Source organism: Triturus cristatus, chromosome 6 (genome assembly GCF_964204655.1).
Source record: "Triturus cristatus chromosome 6, aTriCri1.1, whole genome shotgun sequence".
Lineage (NCBI taxonomy): Eukaryota > Metazoa > Chordata > Amphibia > Caudata > Salamandridae > Triturus > Triturus cristatus.
In genome coordinates, this window is record NC_140589.1 from 431,027,279 (window position 1) to 431,039,667 (window position 12,389).

The 12,389-nt window shown below is 46.0% G+C and overlaps 1 protein-coding gene across 1 annotated transcript in view; it reads right to left on the minus strand.

Annotated features, from left to right (window-relative positions):
• The window catches only part of GCLC (glutamate-cysteine ligase catalytic subunit), a 252,101-nt gene that overhangs the window by 147,202 nt on the left and 92,510 nt on the right, over window positions 1–12,389 (minus strand). Inside the window, exon 4 of the mRNA XM_085610850.1 lies at window positions 11,438–11,551. Coding sequence (XP_085466976.1) covers window positions 11,438–11,551 — 114 coding nt within the window. The remainder of the gene's footprint in view (window positions 1–11,437; window positions 11,552–12,389) is intronic.

Genomic DNA, 12,389 nt, shown 5'->3' on the forward strand with positions numbered 1-12,389 from the left:
GTTAGTACCTATGCAGTGTAGGAATCCTCCTGTCTGTCCCCTGTATTTCTCCAATCATCCATCCAGCACTATCTACATATCCTATTACTTCACCAATACCTAAGCACTTATAAATTCTTTTATTTTTCTTTTAATATCTTTATTTCGACTACAAAGAGTCATAAAAGAAAAACACAGAATAAACAGAAAATACAAATAGTAGGATCAAAAATTATATATACCAGAATACACTTTATAGCCGGAAAATGAATACTGTCAGGTTAGCAGTGCACATAAGATGACAATACTTATAAATTCACTATACACTCTGTAATACTGTAATTATTCTAGTTACTAGTCATGAACTTATGCAATGGTCTAGCTACTAACACAAGTACATCTATAATATTTTGTGCACTATCCAAGCAGACCTCCAACTAGCTATATACTATTGATACACTCTTCTAAATACCCAGTTAGTACTCATGCAGTGTAGGAATCGTCCAGTCTGTCCCATGCACTTCTTTAATCACTTACCTACCACTATCTACTTATCCTATCACTCCACCAATACGTAAGCACTTATAAATTAAGTGTTCACTCTGTTTGCAGCACTGTCATCATTCCAGTTACTAGTGGTATTCTTATAAAATGACCTAGGCACCAACACAAGTACACATAAAATATTCTGTGCATAATCCCTACAAATCTCTAAGCAGATACATACTATTGGTCCACTCCATTAAATACTGAAGTAGTGCCCATGCAGCGTAGGATACCTCCCGTCAGTCTCATGCAACTCTTCAATCACCCATCCAGCACTATGTTCTTATTGTATCAGTCTGCCAATACCTAAGCACTTATGGGGCAGATTTACAAGCCCCCTGCGCCACCAGTACGTCCCTTTTTGTAACGTAGTGATGGCGCCAGGCACTCCTTCATATCTACAAGGAGAGGAAAAGCCACCGTGGGTGGTTTTTCCTCTCCTTGTAAATGCGACCCCTTCATACACATTACTTTGCGTTGAAGGAGCGTCCGATAGGTGTTGCTGTGGGTGTTCCCACGCAACACCCATAGACCAAGACACATCTCCAGATTTATGAGAAATCGTAAATCTGGATATGTGTGTGAATGCTGCGCCATCCTAGAGTTGGTGTAACAAGGCGCAACGAGGAGAATGGTTTTCATTTCTCCTAATTTTTTCCTCTTTCAATGCATGCTGTATTCCACAGCATACATTGAAAGAGGAAAATGCCTTTACTGATTGTTTGTGTGCAGGAAGGGGCACCTTCCTGCACAAAAACAATCTCCACACGACACAGACATCCTTGCACCATGGTGCAAGGGTGCCTGTGCCACCGCATGGCTGCAGTTTGTGCAGCAGTGCAGAGGAAAGCACAGAGTTGCAACATATTCATGTACATATGTCACATCCCTGTGCTTTGGAAATGCCACAGTGCAGTGCAGCTAAAGAGCTTGCAGTGTCACGCTGCAGGACTTCCTCATAAATCTTCACCTATAAATTCACCATACACTACTAATGCATTCTTTCAGTCAATCATGCTGTATACATATATCTAACCAAACTTTCACACATTACCTTGCAATTATAGTTCTTTCTTTAACCAGATAAGGTAGTTCTGATAAGAACTTTTTTTTTCTTCTTTTGTCTTTTGTATTATTTTTGGGGTGTTTTTTCAAAAAAATGAACAAATAAAAAAGGAAACATTTGGAATTACTCATCATTCCAAAAACAAAAAAGTAAAAAAATTAACAACGATGGTTGCGATGCGCAGCACAAACTGCTTCCACCAACTGCTCACCGAAGTAAACAAGTTTTACACTTCACGCAGTGTTGCTCGAGAAAGGCGAATTCTGGCCTAATTGCAGGTGTTCCTGAGGACGCTCTAGACGTACTTGCCACAGCAGGTGAGGGGGTTCAAAGCAGCTCGCCTCATTTCGTCCCGAGCAAGATTGTGAGGATGTGTGGTCCGGAGATGCTTGTACATAGAAGCAGTGCCACAAGAGTATTTTTAGGTCTCGCCTGACCCAGCGCATGCGCTGGTCTGGCGAGACATTTAGTAGGTGGGTTTTGAAAGTGCTACCCACATTTTTGTGCTGGCTACAAGCTTCAGTGCACGATGGCGTGCACGCGCACAGCTGCTCCCCGCATTCCCCCCCCCTCCCTTCTCGCCCAGCCATCTGCCTTTCCTGCGCCAGCCTTCAGCACCATGCCCCTACCCCCGCTGCTGCGCGCGCATCTCTAGCGTGCTTTAGCGCGTCATCACGATCACTTTCACCGTGATCGCGATGACTTTCACGGCCGCGCGGCCAATGCTTGACCACAGTTGCATCACTTCATTAATTCACTTGTTTCCATTCCAAATTGCAAATGGAAGGCGTCCAAGAATATATTACTTCAAAGACTGTTGACATTGTGTCGAACACCCAGCCTCATGGGTAGGGGCTTCTCAAGTATCCATCACCGCTCAATATTACCAAGACACTCTCCCAAGCCCAGCAGAGTAAAACGGGTCCACCAACCGGATTGTAAAAAGACATTATTCATTGCAGAGAGTTCATAGTCACCATGACAAGTTTCTACCCTCACTGGGTCGAAATCCTAACGGAATGCAGAGTGGTCAGTTACTTTTCCTTTTAAATTTAGATACATCAACAAAAAAAAAACTTTCAATAAAGTGGGGGCAATCGCAGGTGATGATGATTCCACTGTGATGCCGTGTTTCTATCAATACAATTGTTGAAATTTCAACACATCAAAAAGATACTTTCATGATAGATATCGCAATGGGTTGTAGTCCCAAGTATGTTCAGCGATGTTTCACGGACCACAGCCTCCATAATGCATTGCAATTACACTATTATTTCAAGCATTGAGTTCTTCCGTATTGGCCCATTGCAGAATCGCTTGCATTTAATTAATGCCATCAGTACATAAAAGCGTCCTGCCTCAAAGATGTAAATTTTATGTTGGGCAGAGTAATATGCTCTCCTGTACAATGTACAGGGCAAGAGCACAGCAGTTTAATATTCGATTTTGCACAACTGAGTTCACACTATTCTGAACACACCCTTTGCAATTCTCCACCAATTTCACTAAGGTGTCAGTGTACGTGAAAAGAACCGGAATACAGCACCACGTTGAGGGTGCCTTGTTGTTTTCCAGTACGCGACTTCCAGTGATTAACCTAGGCAGGGAGTTTGTGTTTTGCAGCTCCTGCTGTTTGCCAATCTGATAGGGTCGAGCCCTGCCATCTCTGTGCTCTCTGTGTGTGGCACAGGTGCAGGTCTGCATGCTGGGCTACAGCAGGGGGCATGATGTTAGGTTTTCTTCAACAACTCCCAGACATGTTTTCTCTTCCCTCCAGCCAGCCAATTCAGGACCCTGGAAATAGGGCCTGGATTGCTGTATTCTATTGACTTAATAGTCAGCAAGCTGTAGCCCTCAGCCGTCCCGCCTAGTGTGTGGTTTGTTTCTCTGGAGCCTGGTTCGATCCAAGCGGCCGAGCGCACACTCAACCTGCCTTCAGCTGTCACCTGTCCGCCCCTTCTCAGCGCCTACAGCAGTTTGACTGTGCCAGCAGCGCTACAAAATGGGCTGCATTGCTGCACTCGGGGGCATGATCTTCAAGGGTAGTACACACAGGGCACAAGTTCTAAACAAGCATTGGCATAGCCAATAGGTCTCGCTCTTGGGACCTTATAAGTATTTAGTTTTGCAGCACAATATCCTTGGTGCAACGATATCAGCTGTTGCATGGCTAAACCTTGTACCTTATATGTAAGGATATTGTGCTGCATAACTAAGTACTTATAAGGTCCCAAAAGCGAGACCTATTGGCTATGCCAATGCTGGTTTTTCACTGCCTCTTGACAGGACTCGGTCACAAACTTTGTACGTCACCTTTCTCGCATTCACTTTCTTCTCTCCAAGTGGAAAAGTGAAGAATTGCCACACGACAGATTCCGGCCTCTGTGGACGTGGTCCCTCCTGACGAATGCCAATGAAACGCGTCGTTCCGCAACGGCTGTCACTGGAAGCAGGAGGCAGGCGTACAGCGTTTGGCTGAGATGCTTGAACGCATAATATATATATATATATATATATATCTATATAATGTTTCAGAAAACGTTTGGAATTGTATTTATGTTTAAGGTTTGTCTTTTCAGAAATACCTGAAAGCTGCTACAAGGAAAGTGACAAGTAAGGTTATTATATGCAATGTCCTTTTGATACATACTTTCCTTTGATTACCAGATTATTACCTGAAAAGGGATGAGAGGAAACCAATGGGATCGCTAGTCCAGAGGAACACCAGACGACCCATAAAAGGGCAAGCACAATTTGATGAAACATGTCGGCATAGAATGCAGTAAGGAGAGACACAGGGGTCCCGATTACCCTCTAGACAATCTCCATAGATATTTTTGTAATCCTATCCAAGGAACCCAAGATTAAAGAGGTAGTGTTACACTTAAACTACCATCATCTGTCTATATGTAGTGTACTGTGTGGATCCCAACACATGTTTGTATGTCTTCGCCCACCCTTTGCTCCGTCCCAGGGGTTGTTCTGTGCAGGGATGTCGACGCAGCCCCATGATGAAGCATGCTACTATCTATTGAGTGAGGGCAGTTTTAAGGAACTTTTCGTTTTTCCAGGTAGGAGTGTCTCCAGATACACGTACCTCTTCTTCCTTTTACTCTTTTTTTGGTTTTTGAAGCTTGTATTAGGGAGGATGGAAAAGTAGCTCTCCCCTTCTTTTTCATGTGAGAATTGTGCCAGAATGACCTCACAGACTTCGTCAGGAAGGTTAAAAAACAGTCAATTGTCACAGCTCAATCACCACGCAAGGTGGCAGAGTGGACAGGTTAGGGTGGACGATCCTTCCCTGCTGCTGCGACAGAAGATCTTCCCAAAGGGGCAGCCTGAACGGACGCTCGATGTTCATTTGCAGAAGCTCAGGATACCAGACTCTCAGTGCCCAGTCCGAGCCACAAGAATGAATTGGGCCTGGTCGCTCCTGATCTTCTTGAGCTCTCTGGTCAGGAGTGGTATGGGCGGAAAGGTGTACAGGAGACCTGTGCTTCACTCGTGACAAAAAGCGTTGCTGAGCAAGAGTAGCCTTGGAAACTATAAGTTACAAACCGGCTGACATTGCATGTTCTCTTCGGAGGCGAACAGATCAAACCAAGCTCCCCCCCACTGCTGAAAGAGACCTTGCACCACCTTCAGATGGAGACGCCACTCTTGATCCGCAAGGCACCGGCTGCAGCGTTTGTCCACTCTGGCATTTAGAGAACCGGTCAGATGTTGAACCACCAGGAAAATGCCCCATTGTTCCAGCAAAGTTCATTGACGCACGGCCTCTTGACAGAGGGTCCACGACCGCTCTCCGCCCTGCTTGTTGCTGTACCACATGGCGGTAGTGTTGTCTGAACACCTGAACTAGCCTTCTTTTGAGGGATGGTAAAAAGGCTTTCAGTGCGAACCAGATCGCATGAAGCTCCAACAGGTTGATATGGAGCCGGACTTCTGCCGGAGACCAGAGTCCTCTTATCCCAACCTCTCCCAGATGGCCGCTTCATCACTACTCTAAGATCTTGGTGGGGGAAGAGAGAGGGGTCTGCCTCTGACTCAATCGCAGTTTGTCAGCCACCACCGCAAGTTGTTCGCAGTGTCATCTGATAGCAGTACTAGGTTGTGAGATTTCCCCGATGCTGTGCCCATTGGAACTTCAGGTCCCACTGCAGAGCCCGCATGAGCCCTCTGGCATGGTCCACTTGCAGGATGATGGAGGCCATGAGGCTCAGCCTCAGAGTCATTCTCAACAAAATCCAGGATAGAGGCTGAAACATTGGTATCGTAGCCTGAATATCCTGGACAAAGTGGATGCAGCCCCGCAGGAGTTATAACATGCACGGCTTCCTGCAAAAGCGTGGCCATGTGGTGCGCCCTGACCCCCCCCCCCTCCTTTCTGGGAACTTTGAGGCTGCACAGTCATACACCACCACCACCTATGCCTTGCTGAAGAGGGGAGGCGCAGGACCCTGATCTAGACTGCAACACCTTGTGCTTGAGTCAGACTGCTTACTGTTCGTGCTGTACCCTCGCTTTGCTGTACACATTTGAGGGGACATGTGAGTCAGCATTGCAGAAAGGCGACATAAGGGAAACTGACTTGGCTACTCTCATCCACCCCAGGTGATCCACCATAGATATCTATTTGAGACGAATCATGGCTAAAAGAGAAAGGCCGATTGGCCCAGGCCTGATCACAGACCAACATATTTAGGACTCCATTATACAAGAAGGTATTAGTGTTCCCAGCTTGGGAAAGGACCGCACATCAAACAAGAAAACAAATATCAAAAAATCAAGTAAAAGGCGTATGTAGTAAGCAATAGGTGTAAGTACAGCGCGGTGCTAGATAAGCCGTATGCACTTACTACCAAGAAGTGCCATAAGCAGATTGAGACAACAAACTGCTGGAGAATTAACAAGGAAATCAGCTAATACAGCACACCCATAAACAAACAATAAAATAGGTCCTACGCACAATCCAATTTTCAAGCACCAATGTCACTGTAGTAGATAGTTTATCCAAAGTCCTTATATGATGCAGGATATCCAAAAAGATCCAAATGATGAAGTAAACAGTCCACAAAGCTTCAATGTGTGGTGTTGCTTTTATTGTTCTTCAGCACATACTCTATATAACAGCCAACACGTGTTTCGTCTGTACCAAGTGAGTACAATGACTTTCTCAAGGCTGTAGAACAATGAGATATGAAAAAATGTGTACAAATAAAGTAACTTTGTGTACAAACCAATGAATTACTAATATAAGAGTGGTTACAGCAAGTAGTCTAGACAAAGAAAAATGTACAATGAATTTCCATTATAGGCAACAACAAACATTGTGCCATTAGTAAAAGTGTCTGTCGAGGAAGAAGAATGCGTGAATTATTCTCCAGTTAAAAGAAGAGGAAAAACACCAAGAATGGAATCCATTCCAGGCACCAAGCTACACCAGGGTGACAGAACCATGTGGCAGGAGACTCTGGATGACGCCATCTTGAACAAACCCAGAGGCCTGCGCAGGAAGGAGGGAGCAGGGGCAGAGAAGTGATGTGTCGCTGTGTGATAGGGCAACCAGAGACTTCCTGCCAGCCCCCTCCCCAATTTTCTTAAAAGAACTTGCACAGGAAGAGGAGCTCTCTCTGGGGTGTGGTCTGTGGAGGCAGAAGGTGCTGGAGCATGGCGCAATGGGCAGTTGGAAGGAGGAACCCCCTGACTGCCCCCAGGATCCTGAACAGTGCCAGGAGAAGAGTCCAGGATCAGTGCGCAGAATCAGGGGCCTCCGCGCAGGGAGAAGAGAGACCCAGGAGGAGAGCAGGCGAAAGGCTGGCGCAGGGAGCCAGTGAAGACCGCTCCCTGCAGAGTGCACCCTCTTGGAGACAAGGAGGGCGAAGGAGAGTGCTCCCAGTGGCTGGGGAGCGCCACCAGGAGCAAGAAGCGGCCAACATCATGAAGATTGCCCCCCAGAAGGCAGGGGACCTTTGACCCCCGAGGATAGACGACGAAGCGCGTGGGGCTCCGCCGCCGTACCAGAAGTGCCGCCGGGGTGGGTCAGGTCCCGGGGGCTGCCCCCACACAAAGTGAAGTCGGGGAGCGCCGTCACGCTCCCGTGAAAGTGCCCCTGTGGGGTGCCAGGAGCCCACCCTGGAGTGAAGGGCTGAGTTGGGGATGTCTGGAGAAGTGCATCCCCTGGAGGTGAAGAGGTGCAATTGCATCCGTAGTGCATTTGCTAATGTTATTTCTTTTAGAGGGACTGAAGGTCACATGTGTAATGTGAAGTACCTGTGTAAGGTGATGTCATAAGCAAAGTGGGGTTATGTTGCCAGACATTCCTGCTAGGTCGTCCGGCTGTATATGCGTAATCCTGTGATTTCATCTGTGATGCCTTTAGGGGCTGTAATTGCAATGCATTCTAATGATCCACAAATGTGATGAGTACTGTCATTCTAAAGTAATGCTTACACATGTATTCTTGCTGCTGCGCTTAGGTGAAGAACACAGACTGCTAGCCCTTAAGATGTAGAGGTGTATACTTCATGGTCAGTAAGAAATGCTCAGTCAGGGTTGTGTGTCACCAAGGCAGGGTTACCTATTTTAAATGGTTGTTGAGAAAATTGGGTAGGTCGCCACTGTGATGGTCGCAGGGCCCTCGGTCCAGGTTATGTTCAACTAACTGCATTGGGGGCAAGATGATGTGCATACATGGGAGTGGTGGTACTAGACCCCACACCCCCTGCGATGGAGATGTTATGCAATGTCACAAAGTAATTCCAACAGCTTATGTAGATTTGTAAATTGGTGCATAGTATTGAGTAGTGTGTGTGGGTTTAATAAATGTACTCTTACTTTTATAAAGCAAAGTACAGACTGGACAATCAATTATTGAGTTATTTCTGCGCACCTGTAAATGGCGATTACTAGCCCACACCACCTCCCTTGAGTAAGCCTCAGACTGCTCTGCAACGCTACCCTCTGAGAGTCAGGCGCTACAATTGGCCTCACAGATGCTGCCTCGTTTTCCAACACTGGGCCATTCTGCAGGCAATCCAGGACACTAGAGAGGTGGTGGAGGCAAAGATAAGGGATGGGACAGTGGATGTGACCCTACTACGGCAGGACCTTCGCAATGTGGCCCACTGAGTCACAAAAGCAGAAAACTGTGACTGAAATGAACCTGGGAAAAACGCCTGACCCAGATGGTTACCCCGTAGAATATTACCACAAAGTCCAGCAGGATTAGACCTTGCAACTATAGTTATTAATAACGAGGGCACCCCTTCCCCAGAACCATGTGTCTTGTAAAGAACTATCTAATTGATCAATATCAAACTTAACAACTTCACCAAAGCACTCACTCGCAGGCTCCTCCAGGTTCTTCCTGATCGGTGTGGCTTTATGCTGGGCGGCACTGTATCAGACTCCTGCAGTTGGTACTGGCTCGTGCCTCTGAGATCCGGAAAACATGTGCCATTCTCCTGGTTGACTTTGGCCAGTCAGGTCAGTAGAAGGCCTCCTCAGTCTTAGATGACGTGCTAGGATGCATGGGCTTTGGGTCACGACCCTGCAGGTACGCGAGGCTCCAGTACTCCTCTCCATGCGCACAAGTACGCATCAACGGGACGCTAGTTGAACCCTCCCCATCCGTGGCGGAACCAGGCAAGGTTGTTCCTGGTCACGTCTCCTCTTCGCCACTGAGATCGAACATCTAGCCCAGTTCATCTGCTGCGATGCCCAGTATGGGATTGGCACTGGATGGATGGGGAGGAAGACAGAACCGTGCTGAACGCTGACTATTTACTTCTTTATTAAACAAATAGGTGAGTCCACGCATACTGTGTATGTGGTCTCTATAGGACTAGGCCTCAGGACTACACATGAACGGGTCCAAATCCCTGCTAGTCCACTTTGGAGGAGACTTGGATGCCGTTGCTTGGCAGACTCAATTTCTAGCATTAAGGCCTCCATATCTCAGTGCAGCCCACCCCAACATGGTCACTGAATCTTTGCCCCTTGTGGCCCGTATGAAACAAGACTTCTGCAAATAGGCAGCTCTTGCTTCTGATCAATGGGCACAGATCTCGCTTCAAATCCTGGGCAAGGTTGCGATATTTAACATGATTGTCTTGCCAAGACTATGTCCTACAAACATTTCGGCCGACTATCCCTGCATCATGGTTCTTAAATTTTATTGCCCTGGTTCGCGTCTTCCTTCTGGGCTGGATGCCTTCCCCTCACTGCTTTCGATAAATGCTGCCAGTTGACTTACGATAGTGGGCTAGGAATGGCAGACATTTGGCTTTACTACTGGGTATCTCACCTCGTAGTAATAAATGACTGGCTAAACGCAGGCTGGGGAGACTGAGCATATAGACTGGAGGTGTACCTATTGGATTTGGACAATGTTCTCCACATCCTCTACAGAGGCTCACTGCCACTCATTCTTCCCCAACCTACTGAGGTAGTAAACTTCATGTGGCGGGCAGCGCTCAGGATGATTGGCTGGGAGAGGAAATTAACACAGAAGACCACTCTTTAGAAGGGCTGTTGGATTTGCCAACTGATGCAATTAGAAGCAAGGGGAACAAAATAGGAATAACTTACCTGGGTGACGTGTGGCGAGGGTCCTCCATAAAATCCTTTGAAGAACTGCAATCTCTATGTGCCATGTCCACCATTGGATTTCACAAATTTCCACAGCTGAGGCATGCACTCTCATACCAGCAGGAAGACATTGATCAGCCCCCCCCCCCCCCCCCCCACAATATAACCAGCTTGACACTAAACTCCTTCAGTGTGTACTGCGTAAAGGGAGGGGAGGTGAAATCTCTCAGTTATACAAATTATTATTACTTAACTCCCCAGATAAAGTAAGTCAACTCCATCAAAACAGAGATGGGAAGCCTGGGTGGGCACCAGGACTAAGTCAGAGTACTAAAAAAAACAGTGGAACTGTTCCAGAGAGTGAAAGACACAAAAATGATGGACGGATGCAGAACAAATCAAACAATCACCCGAGTACAAGAGATCCAAGTTAAAGCAACTGTTCTTTGGCTCCAATGACCCCAGCAAAGGCTTTAGGCCCAGATCTCTGTAATGGGGTGAATGTTTGACACTGTTCAAGATTATTTCCATCAATTGTTCTTTTCCCAGTCGTCCCCAAGAGTTGCCCTTTTAGTTATCCTGGAGGACCTCACGGATAGAGTACAATGGTGTAAATTGCCATGATACTGGCAAAAACAGATACTGTGTGCAACTGGAAACCCAACTACACTCCAAGCATCTCCATTTGGCGATCTAAAATGAACTAGTACGCTAAGTTGGGAGAACCCATATACTTGGCCAGAGGCTGTCCACAAACAAAGTGCAGTTTGGGGATGCTGGTGGAGCTACTATGGGCTCCTCAATGATCATGGGGGTGGTTAATGAGTTGAGAAAGTCTGCTAGCCAGATCCGGAGAGATTGTACGTTGCATTCTGGGATGGATATTTCTTTCAATTTAACTATTATACAATCAATATTGATGAAAATGGTCCGCACGGGTGAGTATTTGGCTGATGACTGGAAGGATTGGGCATCAATGAGAAGGGAACTAATGAGGGGAGAGACTGACAAGGCTACTGATGGCTTTCAAGTTGTAGCAACTCTACAGCCTATACGAGGCACGGTGATCCATGCAGTGTAATATGTCATAATGCATGTCACAATGTGTTTTTTCTAGTTTTATATCAAAACTATAAACAAAACTATTAAAATATACTATTCTTAAATCAATAACAATGTGCTTATAAAAAAAAATAGAATTAAGCCCATAACGTCAAATCAATAAAGGAGCTTCAAGAAAACATGTACGCTTACCTAAACCTAGGATGTTTGTTTATTGCTTCGTCTGGAAAAAACAATGACTTGGAAGCACCACTCTCTACTGGTGTGGGTTCAAGTTCAGGAAAAGTAAACCCCGGGCATCCCAATCTAAAAGAAAAAATAACCAGACACACAGGTAAGTTTCCAATACAATAAGGCACCTAAAGGTTTATGGTTTGCAAAGTTGATGGATGTTGAACAGAAAAGTAAACCACGGAGGAAAGTTTTGATTCTCTGACATGACAAGAGCTTTTCTCCCATATACGATAACTAAACACAACATGGCATGAGGTTTCATATTCGTCCTAATAATACAGGTGCGTCTAGGCTGGACTGCTAAGCAACTTTGACCGGTAATGTGCTGGAAGAGCAGGACTTTACAATATGTCTAGCTATTTTGTTAAGATAATGGGTAACTGCGCAGGAATTTACAAGGTCACTGCAAGAGCAACAGTGTATGTGTTTTTCCCTGTTGCCAGAGGCAATAGAGTTGCTGTTTTTTTCCCCAAAATGCAGCCCGCTATCCCAACAGAATAAAAAACAGAAGCAGCTTATTTTGGATCGGATAATGGAAAAGATACTGAGCAGAAAGTACTTTATAACACAGGAGAAAAAACACAGATGTGTTAAGAGATTTGTTTCTAGACAGAGACTACATACATATTTGCTTGCCGCAGCACAAGAGGCCACCTGCTTTAGTGAAAGTAGGCATAAACCACAGGGTAACAAATGTCTATTGAGAAGCGGGTCGCTGGTTTGGGGAAAAGGACAGCAAGCAAAGTATTGGTGGCAGGGATCACCTATTGGATGAAAAAGGGTGGTAGAGGGGGAACAGTAAAGAATACCCCCTAATAGTAGAAAGGTCTAAATGGGAACCAGACTGCACTAAGTCTGAGATAGGATGTTGAAACATCAGCAAAATCATGGAGCAACCTCAACTGGAAAT